Source organism: Delphinus delphis, chromosome 8 (genome assembly GCF_949987515.2).
Source record: "Delphinus delphis chromosome 8, mDelDel1.2, whole genome shotgun sequence".
In the NCBI taxonomy this organism is placed as follows: Eukaryota; Metazoa; Chordata; class Mammalia; order Artiodactyla; family Delphinidae; genus Delphinus; species Delphinus delphis.
Window position 1 is genome coordinate 49606367 of NC_082690.1, and position 17896 is coordinate 49624262.

General features: G+C 40.8%; 1 protein-coding gene across 14 annotated transcripts in view; it reads left to right on the plus strand.

The window, feature by feature from the left end:
* Nucleotides 1-17896, plus strand: part of DLG2 (discs large MAGUK scaffold protein 2) — a 929335-nt gene that overhangs the window by 510747 nt on the left and 400692 nt on the right. For 13 of the 14 annotated variants that reach the window (XR_009520377.1, XM_060018173.2, XM_060018175.2 and 10 more), the window contains one exon: nt 2372-2440. Coding sequence is in view for 13 of the 14 variants with exons in the window: in XM_060018173.2 (XP_059874156.1) it covers nt 2372-2440 (69 nt within the window). In the remaining variant the exon portion in view is untranslated. Of the gene's footprint in view, nt 1-2371; nt 2441-2567; nt 2692-17896 lie in introns of those variants that run through there. The other variant, XM_060018179.1, reaches the window with a different exon arrangement.

Below are 17896 nucleotides of genomic sequence, written 5' to 3' on the forward strand. Positions count from 1 at the left end.
GTCATGGGTAATTTGATAGGGATCACATTAAATCTGTAGATTGCTTTGGATAGTATGGTCATTTAAACAATATGAATGCTTCCAATCCAAGAGCATGGGTTATCTTTCCATTTCTTTGCCTCATCTTCAGTTTCCTTTATCAGTGTTTTATAGTTCTCAGCATATGTCTCATCTCCTTGGTCAGGCTTATTCCTAAGTATTTTTTTATGCAATTTTAAAGGGGATTTTTTTTACGTTCCCTTTTTGATATTTCATTGCTAGTGTAAAGAAATGCAACAGATTTCTGTATATTAATTTTGTATCCTGCAACTTTACCAAATTCATTGATGAGCTCTAGTAGTTTTCTGGTGGTGCCTTTAGGATTTTCTCTGTATAGTATCATGTCAGCTGCATATAATGACAATTTTTCCTCTTCCCTTCCAATCTGGATACATTTTATTTCTTCTTTCTTGATTGCTGTGGCTGATTTCTATTAATTTTATAATGTTGTTTTTACAACAGAAAACATTTTGATAATTTGATATTGACCACCAAAGTTATAATATACTCACAAATCTACACCTTGTGGCATTGACTATATGGCTAATTGAAGTGATCTAAATAATTAATTATGCTTATTTAGTACAAAAGAAAGATCTCAAAGTGCACACTCTGCTAAATCATATGTTTATTTAACACTTATGTAGCTTTTACCATGTAAGACAGACAGACACTGTTCTAAACACTGTATTCATTGAATACCCTATGAGGAAGGTACTGTTACAGAGAACTTTAAGAAACTCAATCAAGGTCACATTGGTCTGTGTGGCAGAGCTGAAATTTGTACTCAGGCAGCCTGGCTACATGGTCCAGCTCCTCAATGCTATGCTGCCTTTCAGTTGGCCAATCAAAACACACTTAGTGGACATAAGTGATGATCGGCACTATGAGGGATGCCAGGAAACAAAGGATACTATCCTTAATTTGAAGATGACCATTCTCTAGGCCTTAGCCATAGTCCCCAAATTCTGCTCTCTCAACCTCAGATAAATGTCATCCATGTCACAGCTAAATGCTAGTCACAGAGAAACAAACACCTCCTCTCACCCATAATAACAAAAGTTCTGAATGAAAACCTGCAGCCTGTTTGCTTGGCTCTGTATGGCAATGTCAGTGTTTTCAAAGTATGTGCTGAGAAGTCTTAGAATTGTGTGAAGTTGCCTCGTTCTGCAAATATTTTACTCAAGTTTCTCTCTATACATATATTTGTATATACACACCTTTACACACTACATGTATATGTAACTAATGTTACAAATAAGTTTTTAAACTAATACTACAAACTAAAATTACACACTGAAATACCATTTATTGTATACTTTAATACATAGGAAACTCACAATTCATTACAATATGCTCTTGGATTGTCATTGTGCATATCTCAGATGAAAGAGTCTCCCTAATTGAAGAGTATTCTGAGATTGTAAGACAAATTCTTTCAAAGCCAAAAAAACTGTTACCATTTGGAAGGTGATATGATGGTTAAGAAGAATGGCACATCTAGATACCATTTCGAGCACAGGTATTTACCACATGAATTTGGGCAAGTTTTAAGCCTTCCTTACCTTAATTTCCTCATCTGTCAAATGGGACAGTACATACCTCATAGAGTTGTAAGAAATAATATACCTAGAAAAGTAACTCAGGCAATAAGTACTCAATAAGTATTAGATACTACTATACATACAATATAATTTCTAGTGCAAAGATACAATATAATTTCTAGTGCAAATACTTATCTATAAAATCAGTCTTACCTTGTTATCATGCAACCAAATATGGAATAACCTTAAGTTCTAACTAATGTTGATATGCAACTGGAAATCCCATTTTTCAAGTTTTTGTGTTCATTCAACAGTTGAATTATTGTTATTTTTACAAGTATGCAAATATAAACTAATAAATTTATACTAATTAAATACTACTACAATTTTCAAATTTGCTGTTTAAAACTTTGTTAGAAAAAAATGTTCTGCCTTAAAAAAATAATATATTGCATCATAGTGAAATTTGTTTTTATGTTACCTTATTCCAAGGGGAAAATAATTACCTCTTCCAAATATATGTATTTCTTTTCATGGCTACCCTTCATTTAAAGCTTGCTTTTGAATAATACATGTTGAAATCAAATTATAACGAAATATTAGCCCCTTATCTGGTAGAGTGTTATACTGGGGTGGACGATTCTGCTTATCACCAAAGAACAGTCAGTCAGTTAATGTCTCCTGTATTTCTTCCAAGATTGATTCTTTTCATGACAATAAGACTATTAGAATGTGCAAAGATATTTTAAATAAATGATTGTGTTTGTTTTTTCTTTCTTTTCTTGCAGTCATTCCCAACACAGCACTACAACCCGCCAGCCTTCAGTGAGTCTCCAACGGGCCATCTCCCTGGAAGGGTAAGACGATAAGAATATGGAGCCTTCTCTTAAACCAAACCGAGCACTTGTCACTTTGAGCATAAATTCTTTCCTTCCTTCCTTCCTCCCTCCCTCCCCATGTTACCCCTTTTTTTCTTTCTGTTAGCAAATCTCTATGAAGCTTATGTTATATATGCCAAGCACCGTGCGAGGTACTACACCGAACAAGTCAAATAAGATCTTTTCCTTCAGAGGACTCATTATCTATTGAGAGTGACAGAAATATAAACACACACCTGCACATAACAGTGTAAGCATCACACAGGAAATACGTATGAGGGATTAATGAAGGATCCAGAGAGGATATCTGACCGAGAATGGGTATCAAAGAGGGAGGGGGGGGAACAGGTCAGGATGGTTTCAGAGAAGATATAACTCTCAAGCTGAGAACTGAAGCATCTGTGGATATTTGCCTGACTGACAGATATTGGAAGGAAGGGTACTCCCTGCCGGAGAAAGAGCACATGCAAAAACATGAACATCTAAGCAGATTTCAGATGTCAAAAGGCCACTGAGTGATTTCGCGCAAGTTGTGCAAGGCAGGAAATGAGAATGGTGATGTTGGCTGGCCAGGCTTACGTGTAGAGGACTTAGTATTTCGTATTTCTAAATTCCCCAATCAGATAGAAGCTGAAGGGGCTGAGAAGAAGGAGTTAATATTTCCATCCACTTGCTTTATAATCGCAACTGATTTAATTGACAACACTTAATTGGTTACTGTATAAAAATTAAATCACTATTTTTCCAATATCTGTTACCAACTATGCTTTGTTCAACCCTATTTCTCAATGACAAGTAGACTTCCTTAATGGCATTTCAGTTAAAATCTCTATTATTTAGTCTATTTTAAAATCTTGTGTTTTCAGTCAAACCTCTGTCTCTCTTTCCAACATTATTAAGACTTGGGGTCCACCAAAGTGCTCTGCAGTTGATAGAGGAGTGATCTGCTCTCTCTCTCTCATACCACCCTCTAGATCTTCCTTTCTCTTAGATTTCTTCTCTGGTAGAAATGAAGTTGTTTAAAAAAAAAAAAGGGAAATGGCATTCCTCACATTCTCCTGTGGCAGTCCTCCTTTCTGTTGGCTATCACGGGTGATGTAGCCTGGATGGGTAGAGAACCAAACACGCACCAATGCTAAGAAACTCAACTCCCCCAGCACGTGGTCCCCTGGGAGCATCAGCAATCTTTTCTACAAAACCCCCTGGCAGTAGCACACTATAGTCCTCTGATGCACTCACCCACTTTGCCCCAGCTGCGTCAGTCCCTCCTCACAAGCACATAGTCACCCTTTCTCATCTGTCCTCAGCAGCTTCAAATGTGAGCTTGCAGATATGAGCAGCATGCATCTTTCCTACCCCTCAGGTGGAACGTACTAGGGCTAGTCCTTGCCTCCTTTCTTTCTCCCTGCCTGACATTCTCATCTTCTCTCCCCAGGGCAAGTCAGCAAACTCCATGACCTAGTGGACATCCACTTGGGAGGGAGATGTTAGCCTTTCCTTCCTGGAACAGCATAAATCTTATAAACACTTCATGGGGTGCCCTTTCTTGCCTTTAGCGAAGGAAATCCACTGCATGTCCGCAAACCCATGGGAACGTGAGTGAAAGGAATGTGACCTCTGCATGAACACTGCCCTCCCCTCAAAAGGATACCTCCTTCTCTTCCTAGTCCTACTCTTCTGTTTTTGGCAGTAAAGAACATCAAACAATTTTAGCTCCTCTATTAAAAAAGAAAACAAAAACTGAGATAGGAGTGGGGGAGGAGTCAAGATGGCAGAATAGGAGGACATGGAGTTCACCTCTCCCCATAAGTACATCAAGAATGGAACAATTCTGACAGAGCACTTGCTGAACACTAGCAGAGGACCTCGGACACCTAAAAGGACGAGAACAATCCCCATGCAACTGGGTAGGACAAAAGAAATTTTAAAAAGACAAGAGGAAACAGGACACGACCTGCACCCCTTGGGGGGAACTGAAAGAGGAGAGGTTCCCACACCCAGGGAAGCCCCCTCGCTAGTAGGGAGACCAGCTGGGGAGCTTCAGGGGCTCAGAGGATAGCACAGCGACCAGTCTGTGGCAGGCAGGACAGAGTAAGACCTACATGAATGTTTGGTGCCACAGCCCGGCACGTCCCAGCCTGAGACATGTGTCTGCTGGTGCGGACAGAGGCTGGGTGCTAGAACCTGGGGTTTGGAGAGCAGACTCAGGGAGGGGACTGCTGTTAGCTGCAAAGAGAGAGCCTGAAGGTATGGGAGTACAGAGCTCTACAAGGGGGAATGTTTGTGGAAGAAGCCCTGGCCACCATTGCAGCCCCCTTCCCCACGTGCCAGCCCCTGCCTCCCTGGGCACTAGAAGGGGCTCCTGCCTGAGCAGGCTTGCAGGCCTCACCCTCCTTGGCCACGGCCTGCAAGAGCAGGCTCACATGCCCCACCCACTGCGGCTGCCTCCTTCACCCCTGCCCACCCCAGCAGGCTGGCATTTGCCCCACCTGTTGCTGCCTCTGACCCCACCCACCTAGGCAGGCTCTGGGGCAGCCTCGGGAACAGACACTGGTGGAAGGCCCACATGCAGAGGTGGGGCTGAAACCACAGCTGAGCCTCATGGGCCATGCAACTAAGGAAGAAGAGCGGAAATCTCTCCTCACAGCTGTGGGAACTGCGGAATTACACCCCAGCTGCCAGCTTTGTAAACTCAGCACCTGCAGAATATCCAAATGAGTGAGTGCTCCCCCAGCTGAGATGGGTCTAGCTTTAGCAACTGTGGGTTTGTGGGCACATACCCATGGGGACTAGACCGGGCCAGAATCTGAGCTGCCTCCATAGCTCCCACAGCAGGTCTTGGTGCACAATTACTGCAGTCCTGGGACCTGACTGCAGTGGATCTGTGCTGGTAGTCTGGTGAAAGCAACGCCTGAAAGACACCAGGGCCAATTGCCGGCATACCCGTTGTTAAGGTGGGTCTGAGAGCAGTTCCAGCAATAGTATAATTTATGAGCCAGCACAACAGGTGAAAAGTGATACAACAGAGCACACTCACAGTTGAACAGCTCTGGAGGAGGAAAACCCAGTGGTTTCTCTCCCAGAGAGAGTGCTCCAATCCTGCCTATGTCACACTGCAGGTCAGAAACACAGCTCAGAAACAGATCTCGGGGCCTCTACTCCAACTGGAGAGCAGACCCTGCCCCTGACAGGGCAGTGACAACCTCAGAGCAAGGGGAGGCCCCCATTCAATATCCAGTGCAGGCTCAAGTCACCACAACATCAGTCACTCCTCTTACCAAGGGGATAATGGCCAGCATACACTGAGGAAAGAGGTGGCAGACAAGCATATTAAAAACAGCTCTAGCACCAAAAAATATTAAACCCACTTAGGCTACACAGGGACGTTCCCACATAAAAATAGCCCTACAAGACAGTCTGAGGGTCAGGCATCGGGAGAAAGAACCGCCCCCCCAGAGCATTTGGCTTTGAAGGCCAGTGGGTCCTGAGTGCAGGAGCTCCACAGGACTGGGAGAAACAGAGACTCCACTCTTGGAGGGCGCACACAAGGTCTCACATGCACTGGGACCCAGCACAAAGCAATACCTCCATAGGAACCAGGGCTAGACCTAACTAGGGGTCTTGGAGGGTCTCCTGAGGAGGCAAAGGTCAACGGTAGCTCACTCTGGGGGCAAGGAAACTGGTGGCAGAGGCCCCAGGGAACACTGATCAGCATGATCTCTCCCAGAGGTCCCATTTTTGGCACCAAGACCTGGCCCCACCCAAAAGCCTACAAGTTCCAGAGCTGGAATGCCTCAGGCCAAACAACCAGCAAAACAGGAATACAGCTCCACCCACCAGCAGACAGGCTGCCTAAAGTCATACTGAGCTCACAGCTACCTCAAAACGCACCCCTTGACACGGCCCTGCCCACCAGAGAGACAAGACCCAGCTCCACCCACCAGACAGCAGGCACCAGTCCCTTCCACCAGGAAGCCTGCACAAACCCCAGGACCAACCTCACCCACAGGGAGCAGACAACAGAACTAAGAGAAACTATGATCCTGCAGCCTGTGGAAAGGAGACCACAAACACAGAAAGGTAGACAAAAGGAGATGACAGAGAAATATGTTGCAAATGAAGGAACAAGATAAAAACTCACAAGAACAACTAAATCAAGAGGAGATAGGCAATCTACCTGAAGAATAATTCAGAGTAATGATAGTAAAGATGATCCAAAAGTTCAGAAAAAGAATGGAGGCACAGACTGAGAAGATATAAAAAAAATGTTTAACAAGGAGCTAGAAGATTTAAAGAACAAACAGAGATGAACAACACATTAACTGGAAGGAATCAATAGCAGAATAACTGAGGCAGAAGTGAGCTAGAAGACAGAGTGGTGGAAATCACTGCCACAGAACAAAATAAAGAACAAAAAATGAAAAGAAATGAGGACAGTCTCAGAGACATCTGGGACAACATTAAACGCACCAACATTCACATTACAGGTGTCAACAAAGGAGAAGAGAAAGAGAAAGGGCCTGAGAAAATATTTGAAGATATTATAGCCAAAAACTTCCCTAATATGAGAAAGGAAACACTCAAGTCCAGGGAGTGCAGAGAGTCCCATACAGGATGAACCCAAGGAGGAACACAGACATATATTAATCAAACTGGAAAAAATTAAAGAGAAAGAAAAAATATTAAAGACAACAAGGGAAAAGCAACAAATAACATACAAGGGAATCTCCATAAAGTTTTCAGCAGAAACTCTGCAGGCCAGAAGGGAGCGGTAAAATATATTTAAAGTGATGAAATGGAAAAAGCTACAACCAAGAATACTCTACCCAGCAAGGCTTTAATTCACATTTGACAGAGAAATCAAAAGCTTTACAGACAAGCAAAGGCTAAGAGAATTCACCACCAAACCACGTTTACAACAAATGCTAAAGGAACTTCTTTAGGTGGAAAGAGACGAGCCACTTAATACAACCTTGTGTATATATAGACTGCTATATCAAAACCTCATGGGGGGACTTCCCTGGTGGCACAGTGGTTAAGAATCCACCTGCCGGGCTTCCCTGGTGGCGCCGTGGTTGAGAGTCCACCTGCCGATGCAGGGGATGCGGGTTCGTGCCCCGGTCCAGGAAGATCCCACATGCCGCGGAGTGGCTGGGCCCGTGAGCCACGGCCGCTGGGCCTGCGCGTCCGGAGCCTGTGCTCCACAACAGGAGAGGCCACAGCAGTGAGAGGCCCGCATACCACCAAAAAAAAAAAAAAAAAAGAATCCACCTGCCAGTGCAGGGGACATGGGTTCAAGCCCTGGTCTGGGAAGATCCCACATGTGGCAGAGCAACTAAGCCTGTGTGCCACAACTACTGAGCCTGCGAGCCACAAGTACTGAGTTCGCGTGCTGCAACTACTGAAGCCCGCGTGCCTAGAGCCCATGCTCCACAACAAGAAGCCACCGCAATGAGAAGCCCGCACACTGCAACAAAGAGTAGCCCCCACTTGCTGCAACTAGAGAAAGCCCATGCACAGCAACGAAGACCCAGCACAGCCATAAACAAACAAGCAAGCAAACAAATAAATAAATTTTTTTTAAAAAGAATAAAACTTAAAAATTTTAAAAACCTCATGGGAACTGCAAACCAAAAAACTACAATAGATACACACACACACACACACACACACAACCCAAACACACACTAAAGATAGTCATCAAATCACAAGAGAACAAAAGAGGAAGGGAAGGAAAAAAAGCTACAAAAACAATTCCAAAACAATTTTTTTAATTGTCAATAGGAACATACATATTGATAATTACCTTAAATGTAGTAGGAACATACATATTGACAATTACCTTAAATGTAGTTGGATTAAACGCTCCAACCAAAAGACATAGACTGGCTGAGTGGATACAAAAACAAGACCCGTATATATACTGTCTACAAGAGACCCACTAGGGACACATACAGATTGAAAGTAAGAGGATGGAAAAGGGTATTCCATGCAAAAGGAAACCAAAAGAACGATGGAGTAGCAATACTCATATCAGACGAAATAGACTTTAAAATAAAGACTGTTACAAGAGACAAGGAAGAACACTACATGACCAACCCAAGAAGAAGAAATAACAATTGTAAATATGTATGCACCCAACATAGGAGCACCTCAATATATAAGCCAAATGCTAACAGCCATAAAAGGGGAAATCGAGAGTAACACAATAATAGTGGGGGACTTTAACACCCCACTTACACCAATGGACAGATCATCCAGACAGAAAGCCTGTAAGTAAACACAGGCCTTAAATGACACATTAGACCAGATGGACTTAATTTTTCCATCCAAAAGCAGAAGAATATACTTTCTTCTCAAATGCACATGGAACATTCTCCAGGATAGATCATATATTGGGCCACAAATCAAGCCTCAGTAAATTTAAGAAAAATGAAAACATATCAAGCATCTTTTCACACCACAAGGCTATGAAATTAGAGATCAATTATAGGAAAAAAAAAACTGTAAAAAAACACAAACACGTACAGATTAAACAATATGTTACTAAACAACCAGTGGATCACCAAAGAAATCAAAGAGGAAATCAAAAAATACCTAGAGACAAATGACAACAAAAACACTATGATCCAAAACCTATGGGACACAGCAAAAACAGTTCTAAGAGGTAAGTTTTTAGCAATACAATCTTACCTAAGGAAACAAAATCTCAAATAAACAACCTAACATTACAACTAAAGCAACTAGAGAAAGAAGAAGAAACAAAACCCAAAGTTAGTAGAAGGAAAGAAATCATAAAGGCCAGGGCAGAAATAAATGAAATAGAGACTAAAAAATAAAAAAGATCAGTGAAACTGAAAGCTGGTTCTTTTTCCTTTTTCTTTGAAAAGATAAACAAAATTGATAAACCATTAGCCAGACTCATCAAGAAAAAAAGGGAGAGGGCCCAAGTCAATAAAATCAGAAATGAAAAAGGAGAAATTACAACTGACACCACAGAAATAAAAAGGATCATAAGAGACTACTACAAGCAATAGTATGGACAACCTAGGAGAAAAGGACAAATTCTTAGAAAGGTACAATGTTCCAAGACTGAACCAGGAAGAAATAGAAAATATGAACAGACCAATCACAAGCACTGAAATTGAAACGCTGATTAAAAAACTTCCAACAGGGCTTCCCTGGTGGTGCAGTGGTTGAGAGTCTGCCTGCCAATGCAGGGGACACGGGTTCGTGCCCCGGTCCAGGAAGATCCCACATGCCGTGAAGCAGCTGGGCCTGTGAGCCATGGCCACTGAGCCTGCACGTCGGGAGCCTGTGCTCCGCAACGGGAGAGGCCACAACAGTGAGTGGCCCGCGTACTGCAAAAAAAAAAAAAAAAAAAAAAAAAAACTTCCAACAAACAGAAGTCCAAGACCAGATGGCTTCACAGGTGAATTCTATCAAACATTTAGAGAAGAGTTAACACCTATCCTTATGAAACTATTCCAAAAAAACTGAGAGGAATTAACACTCCCAAACTCATTTTATGAGGCCGCCATCACCCTGATACCAACCAGGCAAAGATACCACAAAAAAAAAAAAATTACAGGCCAATATCACTGAAGAACATAGTTGCAAACATCCTCAACAAAATACCAGCAAACTGAATCCAACAACACATTGAAAGAGTCATACACCATGATCAAGTGGGATTTATCAATATCCACAAATCAATCACTGTGATACACCACATCAACAAATTGAAGAATAAAAACCATGTGATCATCTCAATAGATGCAGAAAAAGCTTTGGACAAAATTCAACAGCGATTTATGATAAAAAGAAAGTGGGCATAGAGGGAACCTACGTCAATATAATAAAGGCCATATATGACAAACCCACAGCTAACATCATTCTTTTTTTTTTTTTTTGCTGTACGCGGGCCTCTCACTGTTGTGGCCTCTCCCGTTGCAGAGCACAGGGTCCGGACACACAGGCTCAGCAGCCATGGCTCATGGGCCCAGCCGCTCTGCGGCATGTGGGATCTTCCCGGACCAGGGCATGAACCCATGTCCCCTGCATTGGCAGGCAGACTCTCAACCACTGCGCCACAAGGGAAGCCCTAACATCATTCTTGATGGTGAAAAACTGAAAGCATTTCATCCAAGATCAGGAAGAAGACTTTCATTCAACATAGTATTGGAAGTCCTAGCCATGGCAATCAGAGAAGAAATCAAAGGAATCCAAATTTGAAAAGAAGAAGTAAAACTGTCACTATTTGCAGATGTCATGATACTATACATAGAAAATCCTAAAGACGACACTAGAAAACTACTAGAGCTCATCAATGAATTTGGTATAGTTGCAAGATACAAAATTAATGCACAGAAATCTCTGGCATACTTATACACTAACAACAAAAGATCAGAAAGAGAAATTAAGGAAACAATCCCATTTACCATCATATCAAAAAGAATAAAACACCTGGGAATAAACCTACATAAAGAGGCAAAAGACCTGTATGCAGAAAACAATAGGATGCTGATAAAAGAAATCAAAGATGACACAAAGAGATGGAGAGATATACCATGTTCTTGGATTGGAAGAATCAACATTGTCAAAATGACTATACGGCCCAAAGCAATCTACAGATTCAATGCAATCCCTATCAAATTACCAATGGCATTTTTCACAGACTAGAACAAAAAAATTCACAATTTGTTTGGAAATACAAAAGACCCCGAATAGCCAAAGCAATGTTAAGAGAAAAAAACAGAGCTGGAGGAATCAGGCTCCCTGAGTTCAGACTATACTACAAAGCTACAGTCATCAAAACAGTATGGTACTGGCACAAAAACAGAAATATAGATCAATGGAACAAAATAGAAAGTCCAGAGATAAACCCACGCACTTATGGTCAACTAATCTATGACAAAGGAGGCAAGAATATACAATGGAGGACAGTCTTTTCAATAAGTGGTGCTGGGAAAACTGCACAACTACATGTAAAAGAATGAAATTAGAACACTCCCTTACACCATACACAAAAATACTCAAAATGGATTAAAGACCTTAATGTAAAACTGGATACTATAAAACTCTTAGGGGAAAACATAGGCAGAACACTCTCTGACATAAATATCTTTTTTGATCTTCTCCTAGAGTAATGAAAATAAAAACAAAAATAAACAAATTAAATTAAATGTAAAAGCTTTTTCACAGCAAAGGAAACCATAAACAAGATGAAAAGACAACCCACAGGATAGGAGAAAATATTTGCAAATGATGCAACCAACAAGGGATTAATCTCCAAACTATAAAAACAGCTCATGCAGCTCAATGTCAAAAAAAAAAAAATCCCAAAACGGGCAGAAGACCTAAATAGACATTTCTCCAAAGAAGACATACAGATGGCCAAAAAGCACATGAAAAGATGCTCAACATCACTAATTATTAGAGAAATGCAAATCAAAACTATGAGGTACCACCTCACACCAGTCAGAATGGCCATGATCAAAAAAAAAAAACAAAACACTACAAACAATAAATGCTGGAGAGGGTGTGGAGAAAAGGGAACCCTCCTACACTGTGGGTGGTCATGTAAATTGGTACAACCATTAAGGAGAATAGTATGGAGGTTCCTTAAAAAACTAACTATAGAACTACCATATGATTCTGCAATCCCACAGCTGTGCATATATTTGGAGAAAACCATAATTCAAAAAGATACGTGCACCCCTGTGTTCACTGCAACACTATTTACAATAGCCAAGACATGGAAGCAACCTAAATGTCCATCGACAGATGAATGGATAAAGAAGATGTGGTACATATATACAGTGGAATATTACTCAGCCATTAAAAGGAATGAAATTGAGTCATTTGTAGACACATGGATGAGATGTGGTATATATATACAATGGAATACTACTCAGCCATAAAAAAGAACAAAATAATGCCATTTGCAGCAACATGGGTGGACCTAGAGATTATCATACTAAGTGAAGTAAGCCAGACAGAGAAAGACAGGTATCATATGATATCACTTACATGCGGAATCTAGTAAAAAAATCATACAAATAAACTTATTTACAAAACAGAAACTCACAGATCTCGAAATCAAACTTATGGTTACCAAAGGGGAAATATGGGGGGAAGTGATAAATTAGGAGATTGGGATTAGTATATACACACAACTATATATAAAATAGATAATAAGGACCTACTGTATAGCATAGGCTACTCTACTCAACATTCTGTAATAACCTATATGGGAGGTGAATCTGAAAAAGGATGGAGACATATATATATATATATATATATATATAACTGATTCACTTTGCTGTACACCTGAAACTAACACAACACTGTAAATCAACTATACTCCAATAAAAGAAAACAGAGATAGGCGTGGATGACTAAACAGAAACTTTGCTCTGGAAGAATTAAGTAACTCTTTTCTCAACAGTAAGTAACTCATTTCTCAACAGTAAACTACTATCTCCATCGTGACATTTGTTATTTTCCATTAAAAAAAAAAAAGACACAGAAGTTCTCAGTCAATACTTCAGACCATTTGGTTCTGTAATAATGTACAAGATGGTCTAGATCATGGATCTTCACCAGACTCCCAGAATTTAAACCAGGGCTAAGGAAGTTTCTAGCTATGTGATAGCAAGTTACTTGATTTCATTGTGCCTCAGTTTCCTAATTAATGTAAAATGGAAATACTGATGATGATTCCTTGTAGAGTTCTTTCAAGAATTAAAATTATATATACATACAATTTAATTTTTTATAATAGAACTGGCATTATATGTGTGTGACAGTAGTTGTTGCTGTTGTTGTTATACATAATATATACTTAATAAGGCATGAGAGTTTCTAATATATATTAAATAAGGATTTGTTAAAAGTCAGGGACGGGTATCTTTGCTATATTCTGGAGAGGCATTTTCCTATATATATGGGTAATAATCGTTTGTGGAAGCAATTCAAATCATTGTTTGAGTTTGCCTCACTGCTGAGTTCATATTTATATTAAAAATACTTTAATTACCAAGATTATATTTAAGTGCTTATTAAACAAGGAAAGAATAACCTAAGCTGTTTTCTACACATCAGGTTATCCTCAGTGCCAAAAGAAGAATTTAGGACTAGAGTAAGAAATGTTCTTACATTTCTAGTATATATATCTTAAAAAGTTAAAGTAAAGAGACCACTTCAAAACATGAGAGGAAATAATCTTTGCCGCCTGTGAGCATTCTCCAGTTGGACTTGAGAACATCCACCAGTCATCACCTGCAGTGCAAGTTCGTGCAGGCTTGTGACTGTACCCTCCATACTACCCTCCTTGGTTTTCTCCTTCTAGAAAGTGCCATAGTTTAGACAAAACTCTTCCACAAAACACAGTTGCTTGTCATATCCTCCAAAGGATGTGCCTGGTTTTGAATTCTGCATGTAAAATTGGATATGTGGAAAGGACCAAGGAAAAGACATCCAGAGTTAACAAAGGGGTGAGACAGCATTTTATCAAGAAAACACTAACAGGATTAGGATGCTTCGGTTTCAAGAAGAAAGCTTCATTAGACGCTTAATGAGATCATATTCAAAATGTGCAATTTACTGGGAACAAAAATAGTACAAATTCATGGCTATTTCTTCGAGGGAAGAGAAAAGAAACTAACATTTATCAGGTGCTTATTAGATGCCAGGCCATCTATCTATCCATCCATTCATCCATCCATCCATCTATGTATCTTACCTGATTTTATTTCCAAAATAGTCTTGTAAAATAGGCATCTTTTTTTTCTAAAAATGGAGTCTCAGACACATTAAGTAATTTTCCCAAAGACCTTTACATAGAAAATAGCAAGCCTAGATTGGAAATCAAATTTGACTTCACTGTCCAACTCCGTCCCCTATACTGTGGCATGAAAAATCTTTATTGAGGGCTTCCCTGGTGGTGCAGTGGTTGAGAGTCCGCCTGCCAGTGCAGGGGACACGGGTTCGTGCCCCGGTCCGGGAAGATGCCACATGCCGCAGAGCGGCTGGGCCCGTGAGCCATGGCCGCTGAGCCTGTGCATCCGGAGCCTGTGCTCCGCAAAGGGAGAGGCCACAACAGTGAGAGGCCCACGTACCGCAAAAAAAAAAAAAAAAAAGTCTTTATTGAGTGGGAAAGCACTGGTGCCACCATTTATAAGCCACATTCAGGCTAAGTTAGACACAGTGAAGAAGTTCCTAGGATAAGAAATGATAAAGAAGTAGAACTGACTCTCAGCCTAGAAATCACTAAGTAGAATGACTAGCCCAGCATCTGGGGAGGCACTGGAGGCCCACACGCACACTAAGTGCCTAAGGTGTTAGTTGTGGTAGAGATGAGGGTGTGGAGGCTGAGCTTACCACTGGTCTCCAGCTCACCTTCCTAGTTCTTTATAAAGACCTCCTTTGGCAGCGTGCAGGGTGGCTATCATCCCACAGTTCAGTCATTACACAAAGAAGCCTTCCTTCCGCTATGCTAAATAATGGCATTTCCTTCTAGAGCTATTTCCAAACCTTTTCCTTCTTTCTTCTTATTCACAAAAGCTTATTAGCAGTTTGCCAATAAGCAGTCTTTCAGCATTTTGCACTGTTTTCCACTTGAGTGAAATGACCTCTGTGATACATGCAGTCACTAACTCTAATTCTCTGTTAAGATGAAAACAAAAATGTGAAGGCCTTACCCTGATGTCATAACACAGAGTGATCCCATTTCTAAAAAACAGGAAACGGTATTCTCAGCTATGGCCCATCGTTCCAAGTGGTATAAAGCAGTTTGCCTCATATCTAGTTAACAATGAACTATGAAAAATATTCTGTTCCCTGCAATCATGGAAGAAAACTGACTCTGGAATCAAAGAATTCGTTTTGGATCCTGACCTCTCTGCTGTCTGTTGTTCATCTTAAACAGGACCCATCCCCTCCCTAAGCATGAGCTGCCTCCCCAAAAGGGAGAAAAGCATAGCACTCACCAACTTCCTGTAAAAGCAGCGGGTACCTGTAGGGCCCTCAATAAGTACTAGCTGAATATATGCTTTGTCCAAGTATTGTGAGAAAACAAACAAAACTTTCATTTTTAAAGCTTAGGTTAGTTTGAAGACCCACGTTGAAACTTGTTATTAAATACATATATATGTACCTATGTATGTAAACCATTTCTTGATATAAAATAAAATATTTGAGGTAGAATTAATCTTGCATTGCTGGAATATTTAGAAGGGGAAACCTCAGTAATCCTCTACAAAGCCCAGAGCACTGAAGTTTATGCTATATATCCCAGCTGGCCATCAAATACGTAGATAATGTGGCATACAGTCACTGTCACTGAATGCATAGTGGGAGAGGTATTTTTCATTTTGCATAGGCCAATGGGTCTTTAGCAGGCTTCCCATTAAGGTGTTACACTGCTGAACGTGGGCAATCAGCTGAAATTGGAAATTTCATTATTTCAAAATTCTCCTTGCTAATGCTTTCGTGAAAAGCAGCTACTTAGGATATTTATTAAAATGAAGGTGCTTTAAAAGGCCATAGGTTTATATATTTTTCACTGAAGCTGCTATTTACTTGACATAAAATAAGTGGAAATATTTCAGATTTCCAGTTAATTCGATCCATAGAGACAATAAAACTGTCTGAGCCTCTACCTAGTTACTGCTGTTTTTTAAATTGATATCTGAATCGTCTATAACTATGCCAGACATAACGAGGCAGAATAACATTCCCATTAACAGTATGAGCTCCTTGCTTCAGGTTCAAGTTGACAGATGCAGCCCATATCTTAATCTCCTCTTCCTCCTGAGACCCCATTAAAAAGAAGCTAATGGAATAAAAAAAAAAAAAAGGGACAGTCCCATAACAGTAAAGGAGAAGGGAACGTCAAAGGCCAAAAGATTTCAGCATACTTCTGCATGACAGAAAGCAGATGGAAGGGTAATAATTGAAGAAACAGAACAAAGCAGTCCCTGCCTTAGATCACCTACAGAGGAAAGGCATGTGCTGTACCTTACACAGCTCCGGGGGCACCTTACACATGGTATTCTATGTGACTGCCATCTCCTGGAGATGTGTTTCCAGGGATGCCACCCACAAAACAGCCCACCACAGTGAAGCTGCAAAGTATAGAGGAGCCCACAGCTCAGGAGGAAGCAGATCCGCCTAACAGAACCCAGGAAACTCGGAGACTTCAGAATAGTGACAACAGATGGGATTGAGAGCAGAGCCTGAGAATAGAAGATGCCCCCACTCGGCATGCACACCCCTACACGCAGAACAGCTGCCAGGCGAGCACTCAGCACCCGTCAGAAAATGAACTTTCCGCTCTGAAGAAATAGGATGACTTCTGAGGAACCCAGATAAGCTCATTTGAATAGTGCCCCACACCAAAACCCTGCACTATGTGCTAGTTAGGGGGACAGTTTAGGGTTTGCTCCCCTAACCTGAAGCCTTTCAGTGGAAAAGTTTTGCCCTTATATGCAATACTTCCTGAGACCTTTCTACTACCTCATTCTTAAATAGGAACAGACAACCACGGGTTACCGAATATCTTAACAAACCTACCAAGTGACAGAAACAAGATTAAAACACACGTAACAAAAACTATCCTCAGGAAGCCAGAGGGATTTCGTTTGTTCTGGGAACAAAATAGAATTTAATGAAATGAAGTTGACCTTTGAACCACGTGATTTGAACTGTGCAAGTCCACTTATATGCTGATATTTTTCAATAATAAATACTGTAGTACTGCACTACCTGCAGCTGGTTGAATTCACGGATGTGGAGGAAACTCAGATACGGAGGGCTGACGATAAATTATACTCAGGTTAACCCCCGCCCTTTGTTCAAGCGTCAACGGCTCTAGTATAAGCATATGTTTAGCAATAGGGAAGTAACCACTAGAATTAAAACCGAAGTGGTTAAAAGTGATTGCCTCTGGGAAGGTAGGTAGGATTCTCAGGAGAGGTGACGCAAATTACATTTTGCAGAATGTATTTGGAACTAGGCAGGGGTTTAAAAAAAAGAAGAAGAAGAAAATCATGTGCAAAAAAATCTAGAAGTACTTTGCTAATACTGCATAGACTAAGAAGTACCTTCAGCTACTCAAATATCTTCCTTTTGTCCAGTAGAGGACATATACTGTTTTATCTTACCTTAGAAGATCATTTTAGCAACAATACAGAGGCAGAATTTTCTAGAAACTAGCATTTTCCCGTCCATAAAATACCTGCCCTGAAAGATGTTAACCACCCTCTATGAATAGAAGGAATTCATATGGAGTGGATATTCTGTCTAATTGACCCCAAGCAAAAATTTCTCCCAAATCCAGATGTCGGTAAATATCCCAAGGAGAACCAATAAGTGGTCTTGCCTATAAACAAATGCATCTAAGGGAACCCACCCTCTCAGGTTGACTGGTCT